A 23,599-nucleotide genomic window follows, 5' to 3' on the forward strand; every position below is an offset into this window, starting at 1 on the left:
CACCTGATGGTAAAGGAGCGTAAACCCATCCATTTCTGTTCCGGTCTGGAGGGACTAAAAGAGAGAAAATTAGGTAAGGACCTAATTTCTCTATTTTTCTGTCAAAGTTAGTATAAGAAATGCGCTTTGGAGGTGATGAGTGCCCTAGTGGTTAGAGCAATTGCCTCAGCATCCTGAGGTTGTGAGTTCAATTCCCACTGCATCTCTTTGTGTCTCTGGGCAAGTCACTTAACACTTAATTGCCCAGGTACAAAATAAGTACCTGTCTAAAATATGTAAACCGCTTTGATTGTGTAAACCACACAGAAAAAATGGTATAGAAGTCCCAACCACCCTCATTATTTCTGGTCATGGATGAAGATTAAGACCAGTAACAGAAATTTACGAGATGGATAAAGACTATACAGCTTGTCGAGTCTTCCCACCATACCAAACTACTAAGATTTACAAACCTTTCATTTACCTGAGAGATTTGTTCATGTGCCATATATTTTTAAATTACTACTACTACTATTTATTATTTCTATAGCACTGCCAGATGCATGCAGCGCTGTACATTGAAAGCACAAGAGATGGCCCCTGCTCGTAAGAGCTTACAATCAAATTATGACAGATATACAGTACAAATGGTAAATCTATATATGTTTAGGTATGGAATTACAGAGGGAATGATGAGGTAAAGAGGGTAAGGAACTACAGAAGGAATGACAAACAGATTTTTGTGCTTAACGCAGCTTTGAAAAAGTTGTCTTTAAGCCTGGATTTGAATACCGCCAGAGACAGAGCCTGACGTACTAAGTCAGGCAGGCTGCTTCAGGCATGTGGCGCAACAAGGCAGAAAGAACGGAGTCAGAAGTTGGCAATAGAAAAGAAAGGAGCAGATAAGAGAGACTTAACCCGATAGTCAGAGTTCCCAGGGTGGGGTATAGGGAGAGATACTGAGGAGCCACAGATTGCTTACACTTGTAAGTCAATAAGAGGAGTTTGAATTGTATGTGGAAATGGACAGGGAGCCAAAGAAGCAATTTGAGAAGGGTAACATGAGCATAACAACCATGGTGGAATATGAACCGTGCAGTAGAATTCTTAACAGATTGAAGGGGGGAGAGATGGCTTAGCGGAAGATCTGCAACAACAAGTTGCAATAATCTGGACGAGAGGAGACGAGAGCATGGATGAGGGTCTTGGTTGTGTGTTCAGAGAGGAAAGTCCTGATTTTAGTGATGACAGATTAAAAAAATGACGTTTTAGCGGTCTCTTGGATATGCAAAGAGAAGGAAAGAGATGAGTCAAAGATGACCCCAAGGTTGCAAGCTGTTGAGACAGGGAGGATAAGAGCATTATCTACTTAGATGGAGCATGGAGGAAGTGGAGAGGAGGGTTTAAGAGGAAAGGAGTTTAGTCTTGGCCAAGTTTAATATTAATTGGTAGCAATGGCAGCCAGGCAGACTGAGACTCAGGCCTGGATTGCTGTAGAAATTTCAGATGTAGAGGTAGATTTGCGAGTCGTCAGCATAGAGATGTTACTGGAAGCCATGGGATAGGATCAGAGCACCAAGGGAAGATTCAGATGCTTGTGTTAAGGAAGTGGATATGCACTGCTTATCCTTCCCAGAGTCTGGAGATTAAATAACTTTTCTTTTATTGTTCTGGTCAGGTCTACCTGTTCTGTTTTGCTAATACCATATAGAGAGGAATAAATATGGTACTACTTAGGAGGTGATTGTGGTTTCCAAAACCAAGGTTATCTCTTGTGCTTTGCCTGGTTTTGGTGAGTCTTAAAAATAGTTCCTAATGGAATTCTTCCCATCATTTAATGTAAAGGTGTATTCAATATTTGGGCACAGAATGCTTCTCTTTCACCATGTCTGAAAAAATAGTTCCTGGAAGTCAGCTCCTAACTCTGCACACAATGACATCTCCCATGCCCCATTGTGAAAAAATGGCCTGCACTACTTTGATCACTTAAGCACTGAGCTCGGATCCAAGATGGCCGCGAAGGACTGACTATGGGGAGACACTCTCAGCAATTCCCCTTAAAGTTTCACTTACTTTATTACGATGCCGAAGAGGAGAGGTAAGAGCGCTGGTGGAGCCTCATGGCACCCGAATACCTCTCCTCTGTTTAGGATTGACGAAATACTGAGGCGTCTGGAGCAGGAGACGGTGGCGCCAGGGAATCGCCCGCTGGAGGTCCCGGCAGAGAGTGAAGCCGTTGTGAACCTCCCTGGGCTAGATGCGACACTGAGCCCCGACGCAAGGACCCCGCCTCCACAGCCGCAGGGAGCCAGCTCACCCGGAGAGGACAGTCTAGCCGAGGAAGCAGACTTGTTCTCCCAGGAGGCTTCGATGAGCAATAGAATTCATCGAGCCCGCAGCAGGAACAGCTTTGGAGCAGCTGGAAAGTCAAGGCGAGAAAGAGAGGAATCTGGAGGTTGAGATAACTCACCCAATACAAGCAGGTACTTTTGCTTTTGCCTTTGTAAAACTCGCCAATGTTACCCTGGATTCCTTATGGGACTTAGTCGTTAGTTTGGGGCAGTCATTGTTCCCACAGATTAAGGAATTGGGAAAAAAAAGTATTGGAACAAAAAGAAGAATTGAAAAACTTTAAACAAGAAATTGTTATAACAAATAATAAGGTGGAAAATATTGAAAAAGATTTGTTAGGAGTGAAGCAATTACAGACTACCCTTATTAGGGATAATACTAATCTGAGAAGAAAAATTGAAAACTTGGAAAATAATTCCCGCTCTAGTAATCTTAGATTATTAAATTTTCCAAGAAATCCAATGATTTCCGCAAAAGAAATGTTGAAAAAATACCTTATGAAAAATTTGAATGTTTCAGAAGAAATGTTTCCTCCTTTTGCACAAGTATTCTATTTACCAGCGAAAGAGAAAGAACAAGAAGATTTTCCTTCTTTAAAACAGGACGCAGCTGCAATCCTTGAAACATCATTGAAAGATATAGTAAAATCTGATACATTAATTCTAACTGTGGCTTTATTGCCGGACAGAGATTGGTTATTAAAAATGTTTTTTAAAAATAGACATAAAGAATTTTTGGGACTAAAGATACAGATGTTCCCGGACGTGACTAAGGACACCCAAAAACGTAGACGACAATTTTTGCTTCTTAACCAGGAGTAACAATGATAGGAGGTTCTTTCTTATTACGATATCCCTGTAAATGTATTGTTAAATATAGATCCAATACATATGTATTCTTTGACCCATCTCAACTAACAGGGTTCCTCTCTACGAAGCGCCTGGAAGGGGTTGATGAAATAACACCATTAGTAGAGTAATTAAGTAGACTCCTCCACTGTAATCAGATGCTTTGCTTATTTTGTTAATAATATGACTTGTTATATTGCACTCACTAGGAATCTTGGATCCATATTTTGGGATTAATAGTATTGATTAAGAATGTTATTGTCCAATGGAGATATTGTTTTCTTTTAATTTGATGTTTTCTTTTTCAATATTCTGTACAAGAGGTTTCTTGGAAAAATTTTAAAATTAATAAATAAATAATTACAAAAAAAACACTGAGCTCTGGGTCAGTGCCAACCTCAACATTAAAGTCAATGCTAAAACCAGCTCCTACCAAAGGATTGAAGCCAAGCACCAAGTTGGCCCCAGGCACCAAAGTGCACACCTCAACATCCGTGCCCATAACCAAAGTGGTACCATCTTATAAATTTAAGTTGGCACAGACTACTACTACTTATCACTTCTATAGCACTACTAGACTTACACAGCACTATACACATTATAGGAGAAATTCTATAAATGGTGTTTAACTAAAATTTGTGCAGTTTTTTTTTTAATTGGTTTAATTGGCATAGTAATTGACCATGCCATTAACAACAATTTTAATTTTTTTTTTAAATTACTTAATTAGGGTTGCGTGTGGAATACCGCACAACGTCTAGCAGCACCTAAGTCAAGGCATGGTTAGGGACGGAGAATAGGTGTAGTTGACTTAAGTGTTGCTAGGCATCTGTGTTAGGTGGCAGTAAATCAGGGTTCTCTGTACTAGTGCTATCTTCTGTGGTGACAAAGTCAAAAAAAATGTAAACATGATGATATTGTTCAACTTTGCAGGAGGCCAACCTAGCTACTTCCAAACCATCTTTTTCTTCATGGTGAAATGTGATTGTGCCATGCTGAGCAGCGTGTCACTGGTTATATAGCAGTTCACCACCGAAGAGAGCTCAAGAAGAGTATATGAAAGCTCTGAAAAATATGAGCTCATAGTAATTCTGAGATGTGAGCTAAAAATTACTCTTTGTTGGATAAATTGCCTGCTTGGGACAAACGTCTAATTTTGAGTTGCACTTTAACTGATTCTTTATTTATTTATTTTGATTTCTATCCCGTTCTCCCAGAAGCTTAGAATGGGTTATGAGTAGACATTCACAACAATCGTTTGAAAACAGACTAGTCATGACAACAAATGGGTTACAGTAGACAATAACAGACCTTATTCTAGAGACTGGTCATAGCGAAGAGTACTAGGAGAAGTATATTGAGGAGGCAGTTTTTAATGGCCCGATTGGCGGAAGAAGAAGGTCTTTACTGCTCTGCGGAAGGTCATTAGTAAGTCTAGCGACCTGATCTGTGTGGGTAGTCGGTTCCATAGCTGAGGTAGGAAATGGCTGTAGGATCTTTTGTACGCCGTACTCATTCAGAGGGATCTCCCTGCGGGAATGCTGATTCTTTGTTCTGCTTTTGAGTGGAGGGGGCGTTTAGGGGTGTATAGGCATAGCTTGGATGCTATGTAGGCTGTTTTTTGGGGTTTTTTTGGTAGAATCCCTTGTGTGTCATGACCAGAGCTTTGAAGATGCATCGCTTTTTGACTGGTAACCAATGAGCTGCATAGAGCGCTGGAGTAATGGGATCATGGTAGCTGAGGTCTGGACTTTTTGGAGGCATTTTAGATCTCTTGCAGCGATGCCATTGAATAGGGAGTTGCAGTAGTCTAGTCTAGAGTGTACGTAGGCATATAGCAGTTGGGCTAAGTCTGTTTCTGGGAGGTAGGGTTTGATCCTTCGCAGTTGGCATAGGTAGTAAAAAGATGTGGAAACTACCTGCGAGACGTGGGTGAGAGATGATTAGTGCCACTGAAAACAACTGGTTAGGACAGAAATTAAAAACGGCTGTTTTGGAGGTGTTCTGGGGTGGAGTTGGCACTTGGCCATGTTAGCAGAAAACAAACAACGAAATCATGTTCTTTGATTTGAGTTGCAATAAAGAAATTTAAATAAAAATAAAGCCAGGTAACACTTTTCTACCCTATCAAATGCTTGTTAGCATCTAATGCTAACAGAATAGTCAGATCACTCACATTTCTTGTCCCTTGATCTACTATACCTGGTGAATATTATCTTTTTTTTATTATTATTATTATTTTTATTTTATATATTTTTTTTATAATTCTTTATTTATAATTTTAATAATTGACAACAATTACAAGTCAATAAAAGAAAACATACACTGTAAATTTAAATTAAATCAAATTTCCAAACAGCTAAAGAAAATTAAACTATACAGCGCATTATTAGTCCACTAATTTGGAGACGAAGCTGATGAAAAAGACTGAAATAAGTCATCAAGGCAATTTAGTATAAGGCAAACAAGATAGGCGTTTTGAGTGCTCTTGAACCAATTTTTTTTTTAGAGCTTAACAAGAGAACAAAGAAGCTCATGAAGACTCTCTGTCAGAAATAAATTTAGATAAGTGCTGTGAGTCATAAAATACATATCTATTCCCCCCATATGTCAAAACGCATTTACAGGGATATCTTAGGACGAAGGTCGCCCCTAGCTGAACAGCCTGTGGTCTCAATATTAAGAATTGTTTTCTTCTTTTCTGGGTCGAGCGAGATACATCAGGGTACATCCTAATTATATTTGTCATGAATGGAACATCTCTATGCTTAAAAAACATTTTAAGCAACCAATCCCTGTCTGAATCAATTGCAAACTGTACTATTAATGTAGCAGGGACCTGATTCTCGGTATCCGACCTCTCTAGAAAGTATGTTAAATCCAGACTATCAACAGATAAATTCTGTTGATTTGGATTTTGAGATTTAACTCTCGTTGGCAGGTAATATATTTTTGTGAGAGGTGGGTACGAAGTTTCTGGTACCTTCAAAATTTCTGACAAATATTTTTTAAACATAACTAGGGCAGTTGTTTGTACTTTTGGAAAATTGATAATCCGAAGATTACATCTTCTAACATAATTTTCTAACATTTCTTGTAATAAAGTGCAAACTAGCACTGTCCTTAACCCAAGTCAGGACTTGTACTTCCAAAGTTTTTACTTTAGGCTCGATGTCACTCATTTTATTTTCCAGACTTGTTACTTTATCTTTAAGTTCCAAATTTTCCGATATAACAGTAGTACAGCGCAGAGATAATTGTTGAATTTGACTCCCCAGTGAAGTTTGCATATTGGATATGGCCTCCCATATGGATTCCATCGTAATTACCTTGGGCCTTTGCAAGGGAACAATCTCAGTTCCAAGTATCCCTGCAATGCCCATCGAGCCAGATACCACTTCATTTATCAAAAGATTTTCTTGGGCTACTGAAATACCTATAGCCGCTAGAGTATTTGAAGAGTCTCCTTGGGCTTGCTGTGAACTCCTCGCCGCTTGCTGTGATCTTGAAAGCTCCTCCTCCCCCCTTCCAGGGTTAGTCCTCCCAAATGGAGAGGACAGCAAGAGGGCATCTCGAGCCGGCGAGTTGACAAGTGACTCCTCCGTCGCAGCGGGACAGCTAGGCGGTGTTCGCTCGTCCTGAGACAGAATGATAGCCTCGAAGGAGGGATCCTGTGCAGTCTCTCCAGCCGTGGCACCCTCCGGCTGTGGAGTTTGTGAGCCTCGCTCCACGAAGACGTCCATCGGGCCCAGTGGTGCTGCTGCCTCAAAGGGGAACACCCGAAGTTTAGACTTCCTTTTTACCATAGCTCGCAAGGAATCCAAACCACGAGCGCGACGACTTCTCCGCAGCTACACCCAGTCCGCCATCTTAGGTAAGCTCTGCCCCCGTAGGTGAATATTATCAAATGCATTTCTTCTCTTTATAAAATCTGCCTGAGCTCTATTAATGAAGTTTGGCATGAAGTCATCATGTAGCTTTGCAAATGTTTTTACATCTGTAAGAGATTGGCCTTTATGAGGCACTCTTTTATGAACACACCTCCATTTTTGTTTTATTTTTGAATTTTATTGTAAAGCACCTTGAAGTTGCTTCGAAAGACAGTATAATAAAGTTATCCCAGGACAAGCAGGCAGCATATTCTTGACTGATGGGTGACGGCACCGATGGAGCCCCGGTACGGACAATTTTAGAGTGATTGCACTCTAAGAACTTTAGAAAGTTCTAGCTAGGCCGCACTGCGCGTGCGCGAGTGCCTTCCCGCCCGACAGAGGCGCGCGGTCCCCAGTTTCTTAGTTTCCGCGGCTGTTGGACTCTCTTTTTCGCCTTCCCGCTCACGTAATTTTTTCTCGTGAATTTATTCACTTTTTCTTCTTTTGTTATTTTCTTTAAAAAAAAAAAAAAAAAAAAAGTCTATTTTTCGACTTTTTTCAGTCGGCCCCGGCGGGGCCTGTTGGCACCATCGAAGCCTCGGGTTTCGATTTTGCTACTGCCGTTTTTCCCTTCATGCCCCCTTCTCCGGGTTTTAAGAAGTGTCAGCTGTGTGCACGCCCTATTTCTTTATCCGACCCGCACAAGTGGTGCCTTCAGTGTTTGGGTCCGGACCATAGGGCAGAAACGTGCACCCGCTGTGGTTCTCTTCAAAAGAGAACTTTGAAGAACCGCCAAATTCAACAGCGGATTCTTTTCGGTACCGCTATGGAAGTTTCGCCGGCGTCGACTCCAGCGACTTCCTCCAAATCGGCATCGGTGGTTTCGACACCGCAAGAGGTCTCTTCGGTGTCGCACCCTTCAGGTAAGCCGGCTAAGAAGCCATCCCCTTCTGTTCTCGGCCCGCCAGTCGAACAAGCAGTGAGCCAAGTCCTGCAGACTGCGCGTCGGCCCCGCAAATGCTCCGCTCCCATAGAAGTCACTGCCTCTTCATCGGCATCGACTTCGTCTGAGCGTCGAGCGGCACCGCAGGTACCGAGCAAGAAAATAGCGGTACCGGTGCCATCGGGACCGTCTCTGGATGAGCGTATAGCATCCATCCTTCAGGTCCAGCTTAAGGAGCAATTACAACACCTGCTCCCGGCTCTGCTAACTCCGCACCTGCCGGTGTCGGTATCCACTGAGCCTGCGGTACCGATAGTCGACCAGCCTATGTTATCGGCATCGACGTTATCGGCACCGCTTAAATCTGCCTCTTCTATTTCGATGTCTGTCTTATCGGCGGAGCCAAAGTCTCTTCGACGTACGGCTCACTCGGCCTCTGATCCGGTACCGCTTACCGACGCCCGTCCCGTTTTACAGTCACCGGGTACGGTGTCGATGCGTTCAGGCAAATCGGTATGCAAAACCAGGCGTACCGAATCCTCTACCCCTTTGTCTCAGGGCCGTCTCCCATCGGTACGGGACCCTGATTTATGGGATGACTCTGATGATCCCCTCGGTACCGAGGAGGATTTTTCATCGGATGAGGCTGACCCATCGGTGCAGGATCCTGCAAGTAAGCCAGAGCACTCTTCCTTCACCAAATTTCTTAGGGAAATGTCAGACACCCTTTCTCTTCCCTTGGAATCTGATTCTAAGAAGTCAAAAGCATTCTTGGAGGCTTTGGACTTTGAACAACCTCCCAAAGAATTTTTAAAGTTACCCCTTCATGATATATTAAGGGAAACTTTTTATAAAAATTTGGAAACTCCTCTCACAATTCCAGGAGCTCCAAGGAAGTTAGAATCACTTCATAAAGTTATTCCTATCCCAGGGTTTGACAAACTTCAGCTTCCACATGAATCTTTGCTGGTGGAGTCAACCCTCAAAAAATCTGCAGGCTCTAGTGTATATGCCTCTGTCCCTCCTGGCAGAGAAGGCAAGGCCATGGATAAATTTGGTAAACGACTTTACCAAAATACTATGTTGGCCAACCGTTCAGGTAACTATGCGTTTCACTTTTCCTTTTACCTGAAACATCTTACCCAGCAGATGGCCACTTTTCAGAAATATATTCCTGACTGCAAGCTTTCTGCTTTTCAACAATGCACTGCCAGTCTCTTGCAACTCAGGAAGTTTATGGTCCGTTCCATCTATGACACTTTTGAACTGACCTCTTGAGCTACTGCTATGGCTGTAGCGATGAGACGATTGGCGTGGCTTCGCGTCTCAGACCTTGATGTGAACCACCAGGACCGCCTTGCCAATGCTCCCTGCCTGGGTGATGAGCTGTTTGGTGAATCTCTGGATACCACCACTCAGAAGCTTTCTGCTCATGAGACGAGGTGGGATACTTTATTGAAAAACAAAAAGAAACCTCCTCCTCCTCGTCCTTTCAGGCAGCAGATGTCCTATCAGAGGCGTTTTTCTGCTCGGCCGATTCAGCCTCATCCTCCTCAGCCTCGGAGGCAAAGGCAGCAACAACAACAGGCTTGTCAACAACAGCCGCCTGCCATGAAGCCTGTTGCTCAGCCTAAACCGACTCAGCCCTTTTGACTCGCTTCTCCAGGGCATTGCCAGTCTTCCTCCCTCATGTCCTCTTCCGCAACCTATAGGAGGTCGACTAAACATCTTTCTAACTCGATGGGAAGTGATCACCACCGACCAGTGGGTGCTCTCTATCATAGCCCACGGCTACTCCCTCAATTTTCAGACTCCTCCGCCGTTAGGCTTGCCAAAAGAGTCTGCTTCCAACAAGTCTCAGTCCCTCCTTCTAGCTCAAGAGGTTCAATCCCTCCTTCTTCTCAATGCCATCGAAGAAGTTCCTCAAGATCAGAGAGGTCAGGGATTTTACTCCCGGTACTTTCTAATTCCCAAAAAGACCGGAGACCTCAGACCTATATTAGATCTCAGAGATCTCAACAAATGCTTGGTCAAGGAGAAGTTCAAAATGCTCTCTCTTGCCACCCTCTACCCTCTTATCTCTCAGGGCGACTGGCTATGCTCCCTCGATCTGAAAGTGGCTTACACACATATTCCTATCCATCTGGCGTCCAGGCAATATCTACACTTTCTCATCAATCAAAACCATTATCAGTGCAAGGTGCTACCCTTCGGTCTGGCCTCCTCTCCCAGGGTATTCATCAAGTGCCTGATTGTAGTAGCGGCCTATCTCCGCTCTCACAATTTTCAGGTTTTCCCTTACTTGGACGACTGGTTGATCAAGGCTCATTCTCCTCAGGCGGTTCTGCTGGCCACCAACCAGACCATTCATTTCCTTCGACTGTTGGGTTTCGAAATCAATCTACCCAAGTCGCACCTCATTCCAACCCAGCGACTTCAATTCATTGGAGCCATTCTGGACACTGTTCTGATGCGGGCATTTCTTCCATCCAACCGCCTTCAGACCATCCTTCATCTCTGTCGACAGGTGTTTCAACAGATTACCATTTCTGCGAATCACATGATGGTGCTATTGGGGCACATGGCTTCGACAGTACATGTCACCCCCTTCACACGTCTCCACCTGCGTACTCCTCAATGGACCTTAGCGAACCAATGGTCCCAGGCGACGGATCCTTGTTCGCCTCGTGACCTCGTCTCTTCGACAGTCACTTCTTTGGTGGTTGACATCTTCAAATCTATCCAGAGGTCTGCTGTTCCATCTACCTCCGCATCAACTAGTCATCACCACAGATTCCTCCCCCTATGCCTGGGGAGCTCACTTGAACGAGTTCCGAACTCAGGGGTTTTGGACTGCCCAGGAAAAGAAACACCACATCAATTTCCTGGAACTCCGAGCGATGTTTTATGCCCTCAAGGCGTTTCAACATCTTCTCTTTCCTCAAGTACTACTCATTTGCACAGATAATCAAGTTGCAATGTACTACAGCAACAAACAGGGAGGAACGGGCTCTTGCCTGTTGTGTCAGGAAGCCCAACGGATTTGGTCTTGGGCGACAGCTCGTCACTTATTCCTGAAGGCTGTCTACATTCAAAGGGAACAGAATTCCTTAGCGGACAATCTCAGCAGAATTCTCCAACCTCACGAATGGACTCTCGATCCCTCGACTCTTCAGTCCATTTTCGCTCAATGGGGCACTCCTCAAGTGGACCTTTTTGCAGCTCCCCACAACCATCAGCTGCCCCTGTTTTGCTCCAGACTCTACTCTCCTCACTGTCTGGCGCCCGATGCATTTCTCCTGGATTGGACCAGTCTCTTCCTATATGCATTTCCCCCTCTACCGCTCATGCTGCGGACATTGTTCAAGCTCAAGAGGGAACGAGCCACCATGATTCTCATCGCTCCACGGTGGCCCAGGCAACATTGGTTCTCCCTTCTACTTCAACTCAGTTCCAGGGAACCCATACTCTTCCACTGTTTCCTTCTCTGCTTACTCAGCATCAACAGTCCCTTCTGCATCCCAACCTGCAGTCTCTGCACCTGACAGCTTGGTGTCTCTCGGGCTGACTTCGGCTCATTCTCTCCTTTCTCAGCCTGTCCGTTCTATCATTGATGCTTCCAGGAAACCGGCCACTCTTCAGTGTTATCAACAGAAGTGGTCTCGGTTTTCTTCCTGGTGCCTCTTACATCACCAAAATCCCATGTCTCTAGCAGTGGGACTGGTGTTGGACTATCTTCTTTCCTTGTCTGACTCTGGCCTTAAATCTACTTCTATCAGAGTTCATCTTAGTGCCATTGCTGCTTTTCATGAGCCGGTTCATGGAAAACCCCTCTCGGCTCATCCTTTAGTTTCTAGATTTATGAGGGGCCTTTTCAGTGTGAAACCACCTCTCAAGCCCCCTCCTGTGGTTTGGGATCTCAATGTGGTTCTTTCCGCTTTAATGAAGCCTCCTTTTGAACCTTTGGCCACAGCACATTTCAAATTTCTCACTTGGAAAGTGGTCTTCCTCATAGCTCTCACTTCTGCCAGGAGGGTCAGAGAGTTGCATAAACTAGTGGCTGATCCACCTTTCACTGTTTTTCACCATGATAAGGTGGTTCTACGTACACATCCAAAGTTTCTCCCTAAGGTTGTGTCTGACTTTCATCTTAATCAGTCCATCGTCCTACCTGTTTTTTTTCCAAAGCCTCATTCTCATCCAGGTGAACAGGCTTTGCATACCTTGGACTGTAAACGTGCTCTGGCTTACTATCTTGAACGCACCAAACCTCACAGATCATCTCCTCAACTGTTTTTGTCATTTGATCCTAACAAGTTGGGTCATCCTGTATCTAAACGCACCCTATCCAATTGGCTTGCTGCTTGCGTTTCATTTTGTTATGCTCAGTCGGGCCTGACACTGGAAGGTTCTGTCACGGGCCACAAGGTTAGAGCTATGGCAGCGTCTGTAGCTTTCCTCCGTTCAACTTCCATTGAGGAAATCTGCAAGGCTGCTACTTGGTCCTCAGTTCATACTTTCACATCGCATTATTGTCTGGATGCATTCTCCAGACGGGATGGACACTTCGGCCAATCTGTTTTACAAAATTTGTTTTCTTAATGGCCAACCTTCCCTCCATCCCTCTTTTTGTTAGCTTGGAGGTCACCCATCAGTCAAGAATATGCTGCCTGCTTGTCCTGGGATAAAGCACAGTTACTTACCGTAACAGGTGTTATCCAGGGACAGCAGGCAGATATTCTTGCGTCCCACCCACCTCCCCGGGTTGGCTTCTTAGCTGGCTTATCTTAACTGGGGACCGCGCGCCTCTGTCGGGTGGGAAGGCACTCGCGCACGCGTGGTGCGGCCTAGCTAGAACTTTCTAAAGTTCTTAGAGTGCAATCACTCTAAAATTGTCCGTACCGGGGCTCCGTCGGTGCCGTCACCCATCAGTCAAGAATATCTGCCTGCTGTCCCTGGATAACACCTGTTACGGTAAGTAACTGTGCTTAATAAACCTGAGAGGAGGATTCCAGAATCCTTCCCGTTTCCAGTACCTATTCAACAACAATGAAGAGATTACATTTTATAATTTCCTGCAAAATTCAATGGTAAACCCATCAGAGCTGACTTATCCAGGGGTATAGACTCTAGTACTACTCATAATTCGCCTTGAACCGCAAGGTAATGGCGGAATAGAAATCCCTAATGTAATGTAATTCTCCCCCCATTGACAGGTGCACTCAAGGACTGCTTTTGTTCTTTCCTAAATACAGTGATACCTTGGAATCCGAATGCCCCAGTACTCGAATAACTTGGAATCCGAACTAAAAATTCAAGCAAATTTTGCCCCAGAATCCAAACTCTGCTTTGGAATCCGAACACCCTGCACATTGTATGTGTGTGTTTGTGCCCCAGAATCTGAATGTTGTTTTGGAATATTTGTTAATATTTTACCTTAAAATCCTGTGTATTTACTATTAAAATTTGAGTTTGTGAGACCCAGGAACAGATTAATCCAGTTTCTATTATTTTCAATGGGAAAAATTGTCTTGGAACTCAAACGGGGTTCTGGAATGGATTAAGTTTGGATTCCAAGGTATCACTGTACTGTATTTGCTAAAAATGCCTAGTAATTACTAATATCAGGAATAAGATATGAACATACAGAAGTGGATGGGGGGGGATATCATTGGCGAGGAGGGTAGGGGGACTTTGGGGACACTGAGGGCCTCTTCTATCAAACTGCACTAGAAGTTTATAGTGCGGTGAGCCGCCCTGAATGGCCTGCACTGCTCCCAATGCTCACAGATTTCCTATGAGCATCGGGAGCAGCATGGGTCATTCAGCGCAGCTCTCTGCGCTAAAAACTGGTAACGTAGTTTGATAGAAGAGGCCCTGAATGTCAGAGATTGGTACTACATCTGATCATGGCTGAAATTTTATCTTCTAGACAATGGCACTCAGATATATAATGTCTTATAATAATTGACAAAACAGTGGGATATGTCCTCCATCTTATTATACAACTTGCCCATTTTGTTCTAGATTTCCAAGATTTCATTCTGTGCTACTCTCTACCTAACCAATGTGGTCAACAATTTATCTATCCCCCTCCCAAAAAAAAAAAATTGAAGCAGTTTTGATCAACCTTCCTATATATGAACTCTACCTAATCCATAAGAATATTGTTTATATGTGCCCTGATTCTTTGGACTTTCAGTTAACGCCTTTTTTTTTTTTTTTTTTGTCTTTGATCCTGGTAATCTAGGTTCAATTCTCACTGCAGTTTCTTGTGACTTAGATTATGAGCACACTAGGGACAGAGAAAGTACTTTCTTGTAATGTGTCAAGTGCTGTGTACATCTAGTAGCACTATAGAAATGATTATTAGTACTTGTAGTAGTATTAGCACAAAACTCTTAATCATATTCATTGTCTAGAAGATATTTTACCTTATCCAGACATTCTTATTACTATAACACCAAACAGTGTTACAATCAGCCATCTTTATCATCTTCTAGGCCTCCTGCACAAAGACCCCCATGCAAGGCAACAAAGAACACAGAAATCACAACCTCAATCTCAGCCTACACAGCAGTTATCCTTTTGACTCCTTACTAAAAAATCATTGCCAACATTTCCCTGTCTCTTCCTCTCAATCCCTCCATCAGAGGCAGATTAATCTACTTTCATCAACATTGGACTCTTATCTACAGAGTAGTGGGTGTTTTGAGTCATCACTGAGGGCTACACACTGTGCTTTGTTAGAACACCTCCAAATCACCTACCTTAAGAGTTTCCGTTCAACTCTCTCCAGAAAACCCTCCTTCACCAAGAACTCTTTGCTCTTCTCCAGCTAAACACAATAGAACTTATTCCTCTGCGAGAGAGAGGCTGGGGGTTCTACTCAAAAGTATTTCCTAATACCAAAAGAGACCAGAGGCCTTCGACCTATTCTGGCTCTCCAGAGGCTAAACAAATACTTGCTGAAAGAGAAATTTAGCATGTTCTCTCTGGGAACCCTGCTACCTCTACTGCAAAAAGGTGATTGGCTTTGCTCTCTAGATCTCAAAAAGGCACACACTTACAAATCCATCCTACCTGCTCACAGAAAATATCTTCACTTTCGCAATGGATCTCGACACTTCTGACATAAAATTTTACTCTTCCGGACTGGCTTCTGCCCCTCGTATCTTCACAAAATGCCTAGTGATAATGGTGGCTGCCCTTTGCACAAGGGGGGTTTCATGTATTTCCCTACTTGGATGACTGGTTGATTAAGGCTTCATCATCTCAAACAGCTCAGCATACCATCAACTTTACAGTTCATCTCCTAGAGCTGTTATGATTTGCCGTCAACCACCAAAAGTCATATCTACACCCTTCTCAGGCACTAGAGTTCATAAGAGCTGTCTTGGATACACATAGAGTTGAGCTTTTCTACTGAAGCAGAGAACTGACAATCTCATTTATCTATGTCAAGCAGTCTCCACCCTTCGACATACTTTTGTACGTCAGTTGTTACACTTTCTCAGTCATATGGCATCGATGATACGTCTCTCATTTGCACATCTTCACCTCAGAGTCCCACAATAGACATGTTGACCCAATGGCCTCTGCTCCAATCCAAGTTACCTTGGACCTCCATCACTCTCCCATGGTGCATGGTTCCTCTCAATCTCACTTGAGGTCTTCTCTTCCAGCCCCTTGCCAGCAAAATCTTCTAATAAATAGATGCTTCAATGTTAGGATGGGGAGATTATCTGAACACAAAAAAAGGGATCCATTTTTCACCCCAAGTCCTGCTCATTGGCACTGACAGCATGGTTTCTTTCACTAACCAAGTAAATACTTTTTCCCTCTCAACGGCAGTATCTACTGTCATTGTAGCATCTAGAAAACCTTCTCAGTGCTGTTACTGCTTCAAATGAATGAGATATTCTTCCTGGTGTGCATTGAATTCTCTGGAACCCATCATATTTCTACTTCCTTCCATACTAGACTACCTTCTCCATCTTTCTAGCTCTGGTTTAAAAAACAAATCAGTTCAAGTACATCTCAGAATTGAACGCAATACTCCAGATGAGGTCATACCATGAAGCGATACAGGGGCATTATGACATTCTTAGTCTTGTTAACCATCTCTTTTTAAATAATTCCTAGCATCCTATTTGCTTTTTTGGCTGCCGCCACCACACATTGGGCGGAAGATTTCATCGTATTGTCTACGATAACACCCAGATCCTTTTCTTGGGCGCTAATCCCCAAGGTGGACCCTGGCATCCGGTAACTGTGATTCAGATTATTCTTCCCAATGTGCATCATTTTGCATTTGTCCACATTAAATTTCATCTGCCATTTGGACACCCAGTCTTCCAATTTCCTAAGGTCTGCCTACAATTTTTCACAATCCGCATGCTTTTTAACAACTTTGAACAGTTTAGTGTCATCTGCAAATTTAATCACCTCACTTGTCGTTCCAATTTCCAGATCATTTATAAATAAGTTAAATAGTACCGGTCCTAGTACAAATCCCTGTGGCACTCTACTGTTTACTCTCCTCCATTGAGAAAAATGACCATTTGACCTTACCCTCTGTTTCTATCCGATAACCAATTCTTAATCCACAACTGAATTTTGCTACCTATCCCATGACATTTTAATTTTCTCAGGAGCCTCTCGTGAGGAACTTTATCAAAAGCTTTCTGAAAATCTAGATATACTATATCAACCAGCTCACCTTTATCCACATATTTATTCACACCTTCCCTACAATCGCCAGGTTTAGGATTATATATCAGTTATCCTCATCCAGACATCATCTTGGCAGCTTGGAAATCCCACAAGTGAGATTATTATGCTGCCTTGTACTCTGGGAAAGCAGATACTTGCTCGTAGCAGGTTCTCCAAGGACAGCAGACATATATTTTCACAACCTGCTCACCTCCCCTAGTTGGCTTTTTAACTTTGTTACTGAACTGTTGGTCCCGCATGCTGATGTTGGGCGGGAAGGCACTGGCATATGCACTGCCTAAAGATTTAAAGTGAAAGTGCTCTTAGTGGTGTCCATACCAAGTTCCATGGATGACATCACTCGCATGAGAATATATGCATGTTGTCCTCTGAGAGCACCTGTTCTATTACGTCCCTTCCAGATTCCATACGCTAGGTATTCAATCCCAACCTGCAATCCGGGAGTTGCAGAAATCCACAAACTTTTCTGAGTACCCCCTTAGCCTGAGAGCTAGCAAACATATCCAATTACAATTTCTGCAAGCAATCCATGCAGAAATCTTTTCAGTTGCTTTGCTTCTTTTTCTTAATTTTTTTGCTTAAAATTTGGTTTCTTGATGGCTTCAGTGCCTTGAGACCCCTTTCCTGTGGTCCCCTGTCAGAGGGAAGAACGTGGTCCTTCGGTGCCAGACTGCTGCTTCAAAACTCTGGTGGATCTGTGGAACCAGCCTGCTGTTTGCCACCATTCTAGACTCCCCTGGTAGACTTCCCCTGGTAGTCTGCTTGCCGGTGACCTTGTCACAGTTTTCTAGCACAGGCTGTATTTGTCTGGTGTGAAACCCACCTGGGTTTCAAGGCGCAGGCTGCCTGTCCCATTCCCGACCACGTGGATGAGGATCTGTGGGGGTGAAGGTCGTAGTCATAGTATGGACCATTTGAAGCTGTTTCTGAGGCAGAAAATCATTTTCCTCCATTCCAATGCTGTTTAAAGCTTCTGACAGTCTGGCACTGCTTAACTGTGAGTAAACCTCCATTATTTCCTATGGGAACTTCAGGGATGGCTTGTAAAACATTTTCTGAAGGTAGGTTTCAGGTCCCTCACCTCACCAGACCCCATATTGCTATTTTCTGTTTTTGTGCACTCAGTTATTTGGAATAGCCTGCTTCTTTCTGCCTTGCTGATTCTCCTTACAGGCTTGAATGCTTTCTAGCCAGTTGACAGATCCTGTGGAGTGTTTTCTGAGATTGTCTTTGTGCCTGTTTACCGCTTGTTAATATTTTGCAGAGCAAACCAGTTCAAGAATTACCTGTTGCTGGGGATCCTTCCCCGTACCCCCTTGTCATGGATTTGTTCAGGTATGTTGCTTGGCTTTGGGACTTAACTGGATATGTTTGCTAGCTCTCAGGCTAAGGGGGTGCAGCATGTGCTCAGAAAGGTTTGCGGATATCTGCAACTCCCAGATTGCAGTTTGGGATTGAACACCTAGTATATGGAATCATAAGGAATAATCATACAGGGACTAACAGAAAGAAGATTATCAAAGGTATAAATCTAATCTTCCATTGCATTCTTGCAAAATGAGGTCAAATGTTTGTTGCTGTTCTCTGTTTTAGTAGAGTACAAATTAGGTTGATATAGATGTGTCTTGTTCTTCACAGGGTAGGATACAGATGATGGTTTGTATTATCACAGGCACACGAGATGACCTCTATGGAGCCATTAAGAAGCTTTGCTGTGTACAATCTCCAGTCCCCTCTCAGGTGAGCCCAGCATTCTGCATCTAATTTTTTGGGAAGGAATAGTTAGAACCTGCTATGCTGGATGTTGGAGGATCTTTGGGTTGGAGGCATGGAATTTTGATAGTGCTGTAGAAGGTGCCTGGTAGATGAATGCAGCATAATCCTTGTGCAGCGGGAAGAAATCTGAACAGATTGAGGCCTGAATCTTAAGCATTAATTCTAAATGAAATATACCTTTTGTTTCAGTATGGAACTTGCTGGTCATTACTAATGCTGTTAGGTAGATCCACTTTGAAATCTATCAATCTCCAAATAACAGCTGTGCTTTAGATCTGTATAGCATCTTTAGTAAAATAGTATCCCTCATATTCTGCACTGTGAGAAGTCTAGAAACATACATATATGTTATCCCAGATCAAGCAGGCAGCATATTCTCACACATGGGTGATGTCACCGACGGAGTCCCGCAGCGGACAGCCTCGAAAGCAGACTTGCTTGAAGATCTTTAAAAGAGCTTCCGAGTGCTGCACCGTGCATACATAGGTGCCTTCCCACCCGAACTAGGGGGCGCGTCTCCTGTGAGGATCCTGAGTTCATCATTTTCCACGGAGCCGAGAAGTCCTCTTCGTCTTGGTTCTGTAGTAAACTTCATTGACTTCTCTCACCGCGGCTGATTTTTATTTTATTTTGGTATCGGTTGCTGTGTTTCGTCTCTTTTCTTTTAAAGTAAAAAAAAAAAAAAAAATACTAAAAAGAACTTCTTTTCTTTTATTTTCGTCCGATCAGCGGGCCTTGGGCCTAGGCCCGATCGCTCGTCTCGTTCGACACGAACTTAATTTTTTCTATGTCCTGGCCCCTTACCGGGTTTAAACGCTGTCGCCAGTGTAAAAAGGCAATTTCCATCACTGACCCTCACTGTCGGTGTTTGGTATGTTTGGGGCCTACTCATTCTCCTGAAGATTGTTCCCGCTGTGTGTCCAATTCAAGCAACTTTTCGGTGACATGGAGCAAACCTCTGACAAGGCCTCAACCTCAGCCCCGGGATCAACCTCGATTTCGAAGACTTTGACCCCGTCTTCTTCTCTGGCCTCGCCCTTAACTTTGGCAGGTGCCTCGGTCTCGAAGGCCTCGATCTCGGCTTCGACTGGAGCTTCGGTCTCGAAGACCTCGAAGGTGCCTCAGGTGAAGATGTCCTCACTGGGTAAGTCTCCTGCCTCTCTTTCAGGTACCGTTCCTAAGAAGCCACCAGAATCCTCCTTGAGACCTCCTCCTAAGCGTGCCTCCAAGAGTAGGGAATACTCATCTTCGAGGTCGCCCTCTTTGGAGCGCACAGCTGCACCTACAAGACCGGATCCCTTTGTCTCGGTGCCTATTTTCAAGGACATGTTGAAGTCCATCTTAACTACACAGATTTCCTCGATAGTGGCTCAACTGGTTCTGTCCTCGACCTTGCCTCCTAGGGACCAGCCTGGACAATCTGATCCTCCAGTTATATTGCCTCGAAGCAGGTCTCGAAAGCTGAAGCGGCTCTCTTCCAGTGACTCTTCACCTGAGCCTCCATCAATGTCCTTCCAGCCTTGTCCGAAGCATCGCTCGAGGCATCTTTCCTCTAAGATTCGTAGATAGGCATCTGTCGACCAGTCTCCCTCTTTGGATACCGAGGCTTCTATCTCACGTTCTTCCACAGCGAAGCACAAGTCTCAATCTCGGGATGCCTCGACTCGGAGTTTTTCGAGATCAAGGACTCCTCCATCGAAGTCCACTGAACGAGACTCTTCTCCTCCTGCCTCGTACTCCGGGGACATCACCAGTGAGGAGTCTGAAGTGCAAGCATTCGATGACTCCACCTCATGTAGATAGTGCAGCTTCTTCAATTACCATCCGTCTCGAGTCTGAGCCCTTGTCTCAATACTCTAGGGAGGCTTCTCCCTCCTACTCTGTGGCTCCGAGGTCTCGTACTCCTTCTCCAGATGAGACCTCTAAATCTACTTCTTTTGCTAAGTTTGTTTTTGATATGGGTCAGGCCCTCAAACTGGATCTTCATTCAGATTCTAAGTATACTCCAGAATACTTGGCGAATATGGAGCTCTCTCATCCACCAAAAGAGACTTTGAGATTACCTATGACTCCAATCCTTAAACAAACTTTCATAAGGAATATGGAAACTCCCTATTATCCCAGGACAAGCAGGCAGGTATTCTCACTAATGTGTGACCTGATCCAACGGAGCACCGATGCGGACGCTTCTTTGAAGAAAACTTGAAGTTTCGAGTTGCCCACACCGCGCATGCGCGAGTGCCTTCCCGCCCGATACACCGGGTGTGTCTCCTCAGTTCTTACTTTTCCGTCTTCGACTCTCTGCGCAAAGTTTTCTTCACTTGTGCCTTCTAAGTCTGCGGTTTTGGTTTTAATTGATCTTAATCGCCGATTTTCATCGTGTTTTATTGTTTTTAAAAAAAAAATAAATTTCATCATTCTGTTCGACCCGCGGCTTTGATCTTGCGTCAGAGCTCTTTCGGCCTATGTCCCGGCCTATCACCGGTTTTAAAAGTGTGACAAGTGCCAGTGTGCGATTTCGCTAATGGACCCTCATCGACGCTGTGTTCGGTGTCTCGGGCCTGAACACATCCCGAAATCGTGCCGGCCTTGCTCCACTCTCACCGCACGTGCTTTCAAGCGCCGTTGCAACCTGTGGGAATCGCTCTTCATGGAGTCCTCAACGGAACCATCGACCTCAAAGGGACCCACGCCTTCGACATCATCCGCAGCCCCACAGTCTTCCACCTCTGTGGCGCCAAGTCTCATCAAGCCCGCCTCGTTTGTCCCGGCTCAGACTCCAGCACCTGCTGCGATGCCTTCCTCAACCTCCTCAGGTCAGGTAGCCCAGCAGCCCATTCCCCCAGTAGTGTTAAAAGTGCCCAAGGCCTCGAAGTCCAAGCACTCACACACTGCACCGAGGGAATGCGAGGCCCGCGCAGGTGGTCCCATTTCAGATGCAGATCCATCCTTGCCGGCCTCGTTCCAGACCATGCTACAGAAGCACTTCATCGAGCTCTACCACAATGGGGCCTCAGCTTCTCTCCCAAATCCAGTCTGGGCACAAGGAGGCCTCCCGCGAGGTCGAGCCGCCTCCAGTGCCTCAGGGGGGAGCACACTCTCAACAGGGAGCAGAGTCTCTGCGAGTGTCCGGTCTGGCAACAATGCATGCATCGCAAGGAGCAGAGTCTTTGCCCATGCCACCTTTGGAACCGGCGCACTCGATGCAAGTAGCAGAGTCTTTGCGAGTGCCTCTGTTGGAGCCGAACCACTCAATGCAAGGAGCAGAGTCTTTGCGAGTGCCTCCGTTGGAGCCGATTCATTCAATGCAAGGAGCAGAGTCTTTGCGAATGCCTCCATTGGAACCGATCACCCCGACGGGGTTCGACCCTCTACGGCAGCAACCCCTGCTTCGATCGACCGCGTCCAGCTCCATCCACTACCTGGGGGCCTCAACGAAGCCTGCCTCGCCCCGTCCATCGAGGCCAACTTCTCGACACCAATCGAGACTTTCCTCGAGGCATTCGTCCAGGCACGCCTCGCCTCGGCAGAAACAAGCATACCTGGAGTATTCACCTCCACCGATGCCAGAACTCGAGGACACAATGGGATCCTTCTCACCATCTCAATCCCTGTCCCCAGCGGACCCGGAAGCCTCGACCTCATCGAGCTCAGCACGGAGCCAAGCAACGGCAGACCAACTGTCCTTCTCCTCGTTCCTCCGACAGATGGCCGAGGACAAAGACATCCCGCTGGACACGGGCTCCAAATTCTCAAAGGAATACCTGGAGACTATGCGCCTACCTCAACCACCCACTGAGTCCCTTAAGCTTCCGTCGAACCGGTCCCCCAGGACCAACAGAACAAGGGTTTTTACTCCCGATACTTCCTTGTTCCGAAGAAGACGGGTGACCTGCGACCCATCTTGGACCTCAGGGTACTCAACAAATATCTGGTCAAAGAAAAGTTTTGCATGCTGACCCTAGCATCACTGTGCCCCCTCCTTGAGCAGAACGACTGGTTATGCTCACTGGATCTCAAGGAGGCCTACACTCACATCCCAATTCATCCAGCCTCCCGTCAATATCTTAGATTCAGGGTGGGACACCTTCACCTCCAATAACGAGTGCTATCCTTCGGCCTGTCCTCATCACCCAGAGTCTTCACCAAATGCCTGGTTGTGGTGGCCGCAGCACTCAGGAGCCATGGCCTCCAGGTATTTCCTTACCTGGACGACTGGCTCATCAAGGATTCCACATCTCAGGGAGCCACTCTCGCGATCCAGAAGACAATCTGGTTACTGCAACATCTGGGATTCGAGATCAACATCCCCAAATTCCACCTGCAACCTTCCCAGACTCTTCTCTTCATTGGAGCGATTCTGGATACTACCCAACTCAGAGCGTTCCTCCCTCCCCCACGCAGGGATGCTCTCCTTCACCTCTGCCACTCAGTGTCCTCTCGCACATCCATCTCAGCGAGACAAATGATGGTCCTTCTAGGCCACATGGCCTCTACAGTTCATGTGATCTCGCTTGCCAGACTTCACCTCAGGATTCCCCAATGGACCCTGGCGTCCTAGTGATCCCAGACGTCCGACTCTCTGACTCGCCTCATCCGGGTCACTCCTGCGCTACAACAGTCTCTTCGCTGGTGGATGCTCTCCTCCAATCTATCCAGAGGCTTGTTATTCCACACCCCCCATCACCAGAAAGTCCTCACAACCAACTCGTCGACTTATGCCTGGGGGGCTCATCTGGACGGCCTCCGCACCCAGGGTCACTGGACCAGCACAGACCGCCAGTGCCACATCAATCTCCTGGAACTCAGGGCAATCTTCAACGCTCTCCAGACTTTCCAACATCTCCTTCGCGACCAGGTTGTCCTCATTTGCACAGACAACCAGGTCGCCATGTACTATGTGAACAAGCAGGGAGGCACGAGTTCAGCCTCCCTCTGCCTGGACTATCTTTTGCACCTGTCTCAGTCTGGCCTCAAGTCTTCCTTGATACGAGTCCACCTCAGTGCAATTGCTGTTTTCCATCAGCCTCTCCAAGGGAAACCTCTATCTGCCCATCCAGTGGTTTCCAGATTCATGAAAGGGCTGTTCCATG

General features: G+C 45.3%; 1 protein-coding gene across 8 annotated transcripts in view; it reads left to right on the forward strand.

Moving 5' to 3' along the window:
• Positions 1-23,599, forward strand: part of PIWIL2 (piwi like RNA-mediated gene silencing 2) — a 318,267-nt gene that overhangs the window by 232,022 nt on the left and 62,646 nt on the right. For all 8 annotated transcript variants that reach the window (XM_033950153.1, XM_033950155.1, XM_033950154.1 and 5 more), the window contains one exon: positions 18,369-18,470. In XM_033950153.1, coding sequence (XP_033806044.1) covers positions 18,369-18,470 — 102 coding nt within the window. The remainder of the gene's footprint in view (positions 1-18,368; positions 18,471-23,599) is intronic.

The sequence above is a fragment of the Geotrypetes seraphini genome, chromosome 6 (assembly GCF_902459505.1).
Source record: "Geotrypetes seraphini chromosome 6, aGeoSer1.1, whole genome shotgun sequence".
NCBI classification, from domain to species: domain Eukaryota; kingdom Metazoa; phylum Chordata; class Amphibia; order Gymnophiona; family Dermophiidae; genus Geotrypetes; species Geotrypetes seraphini.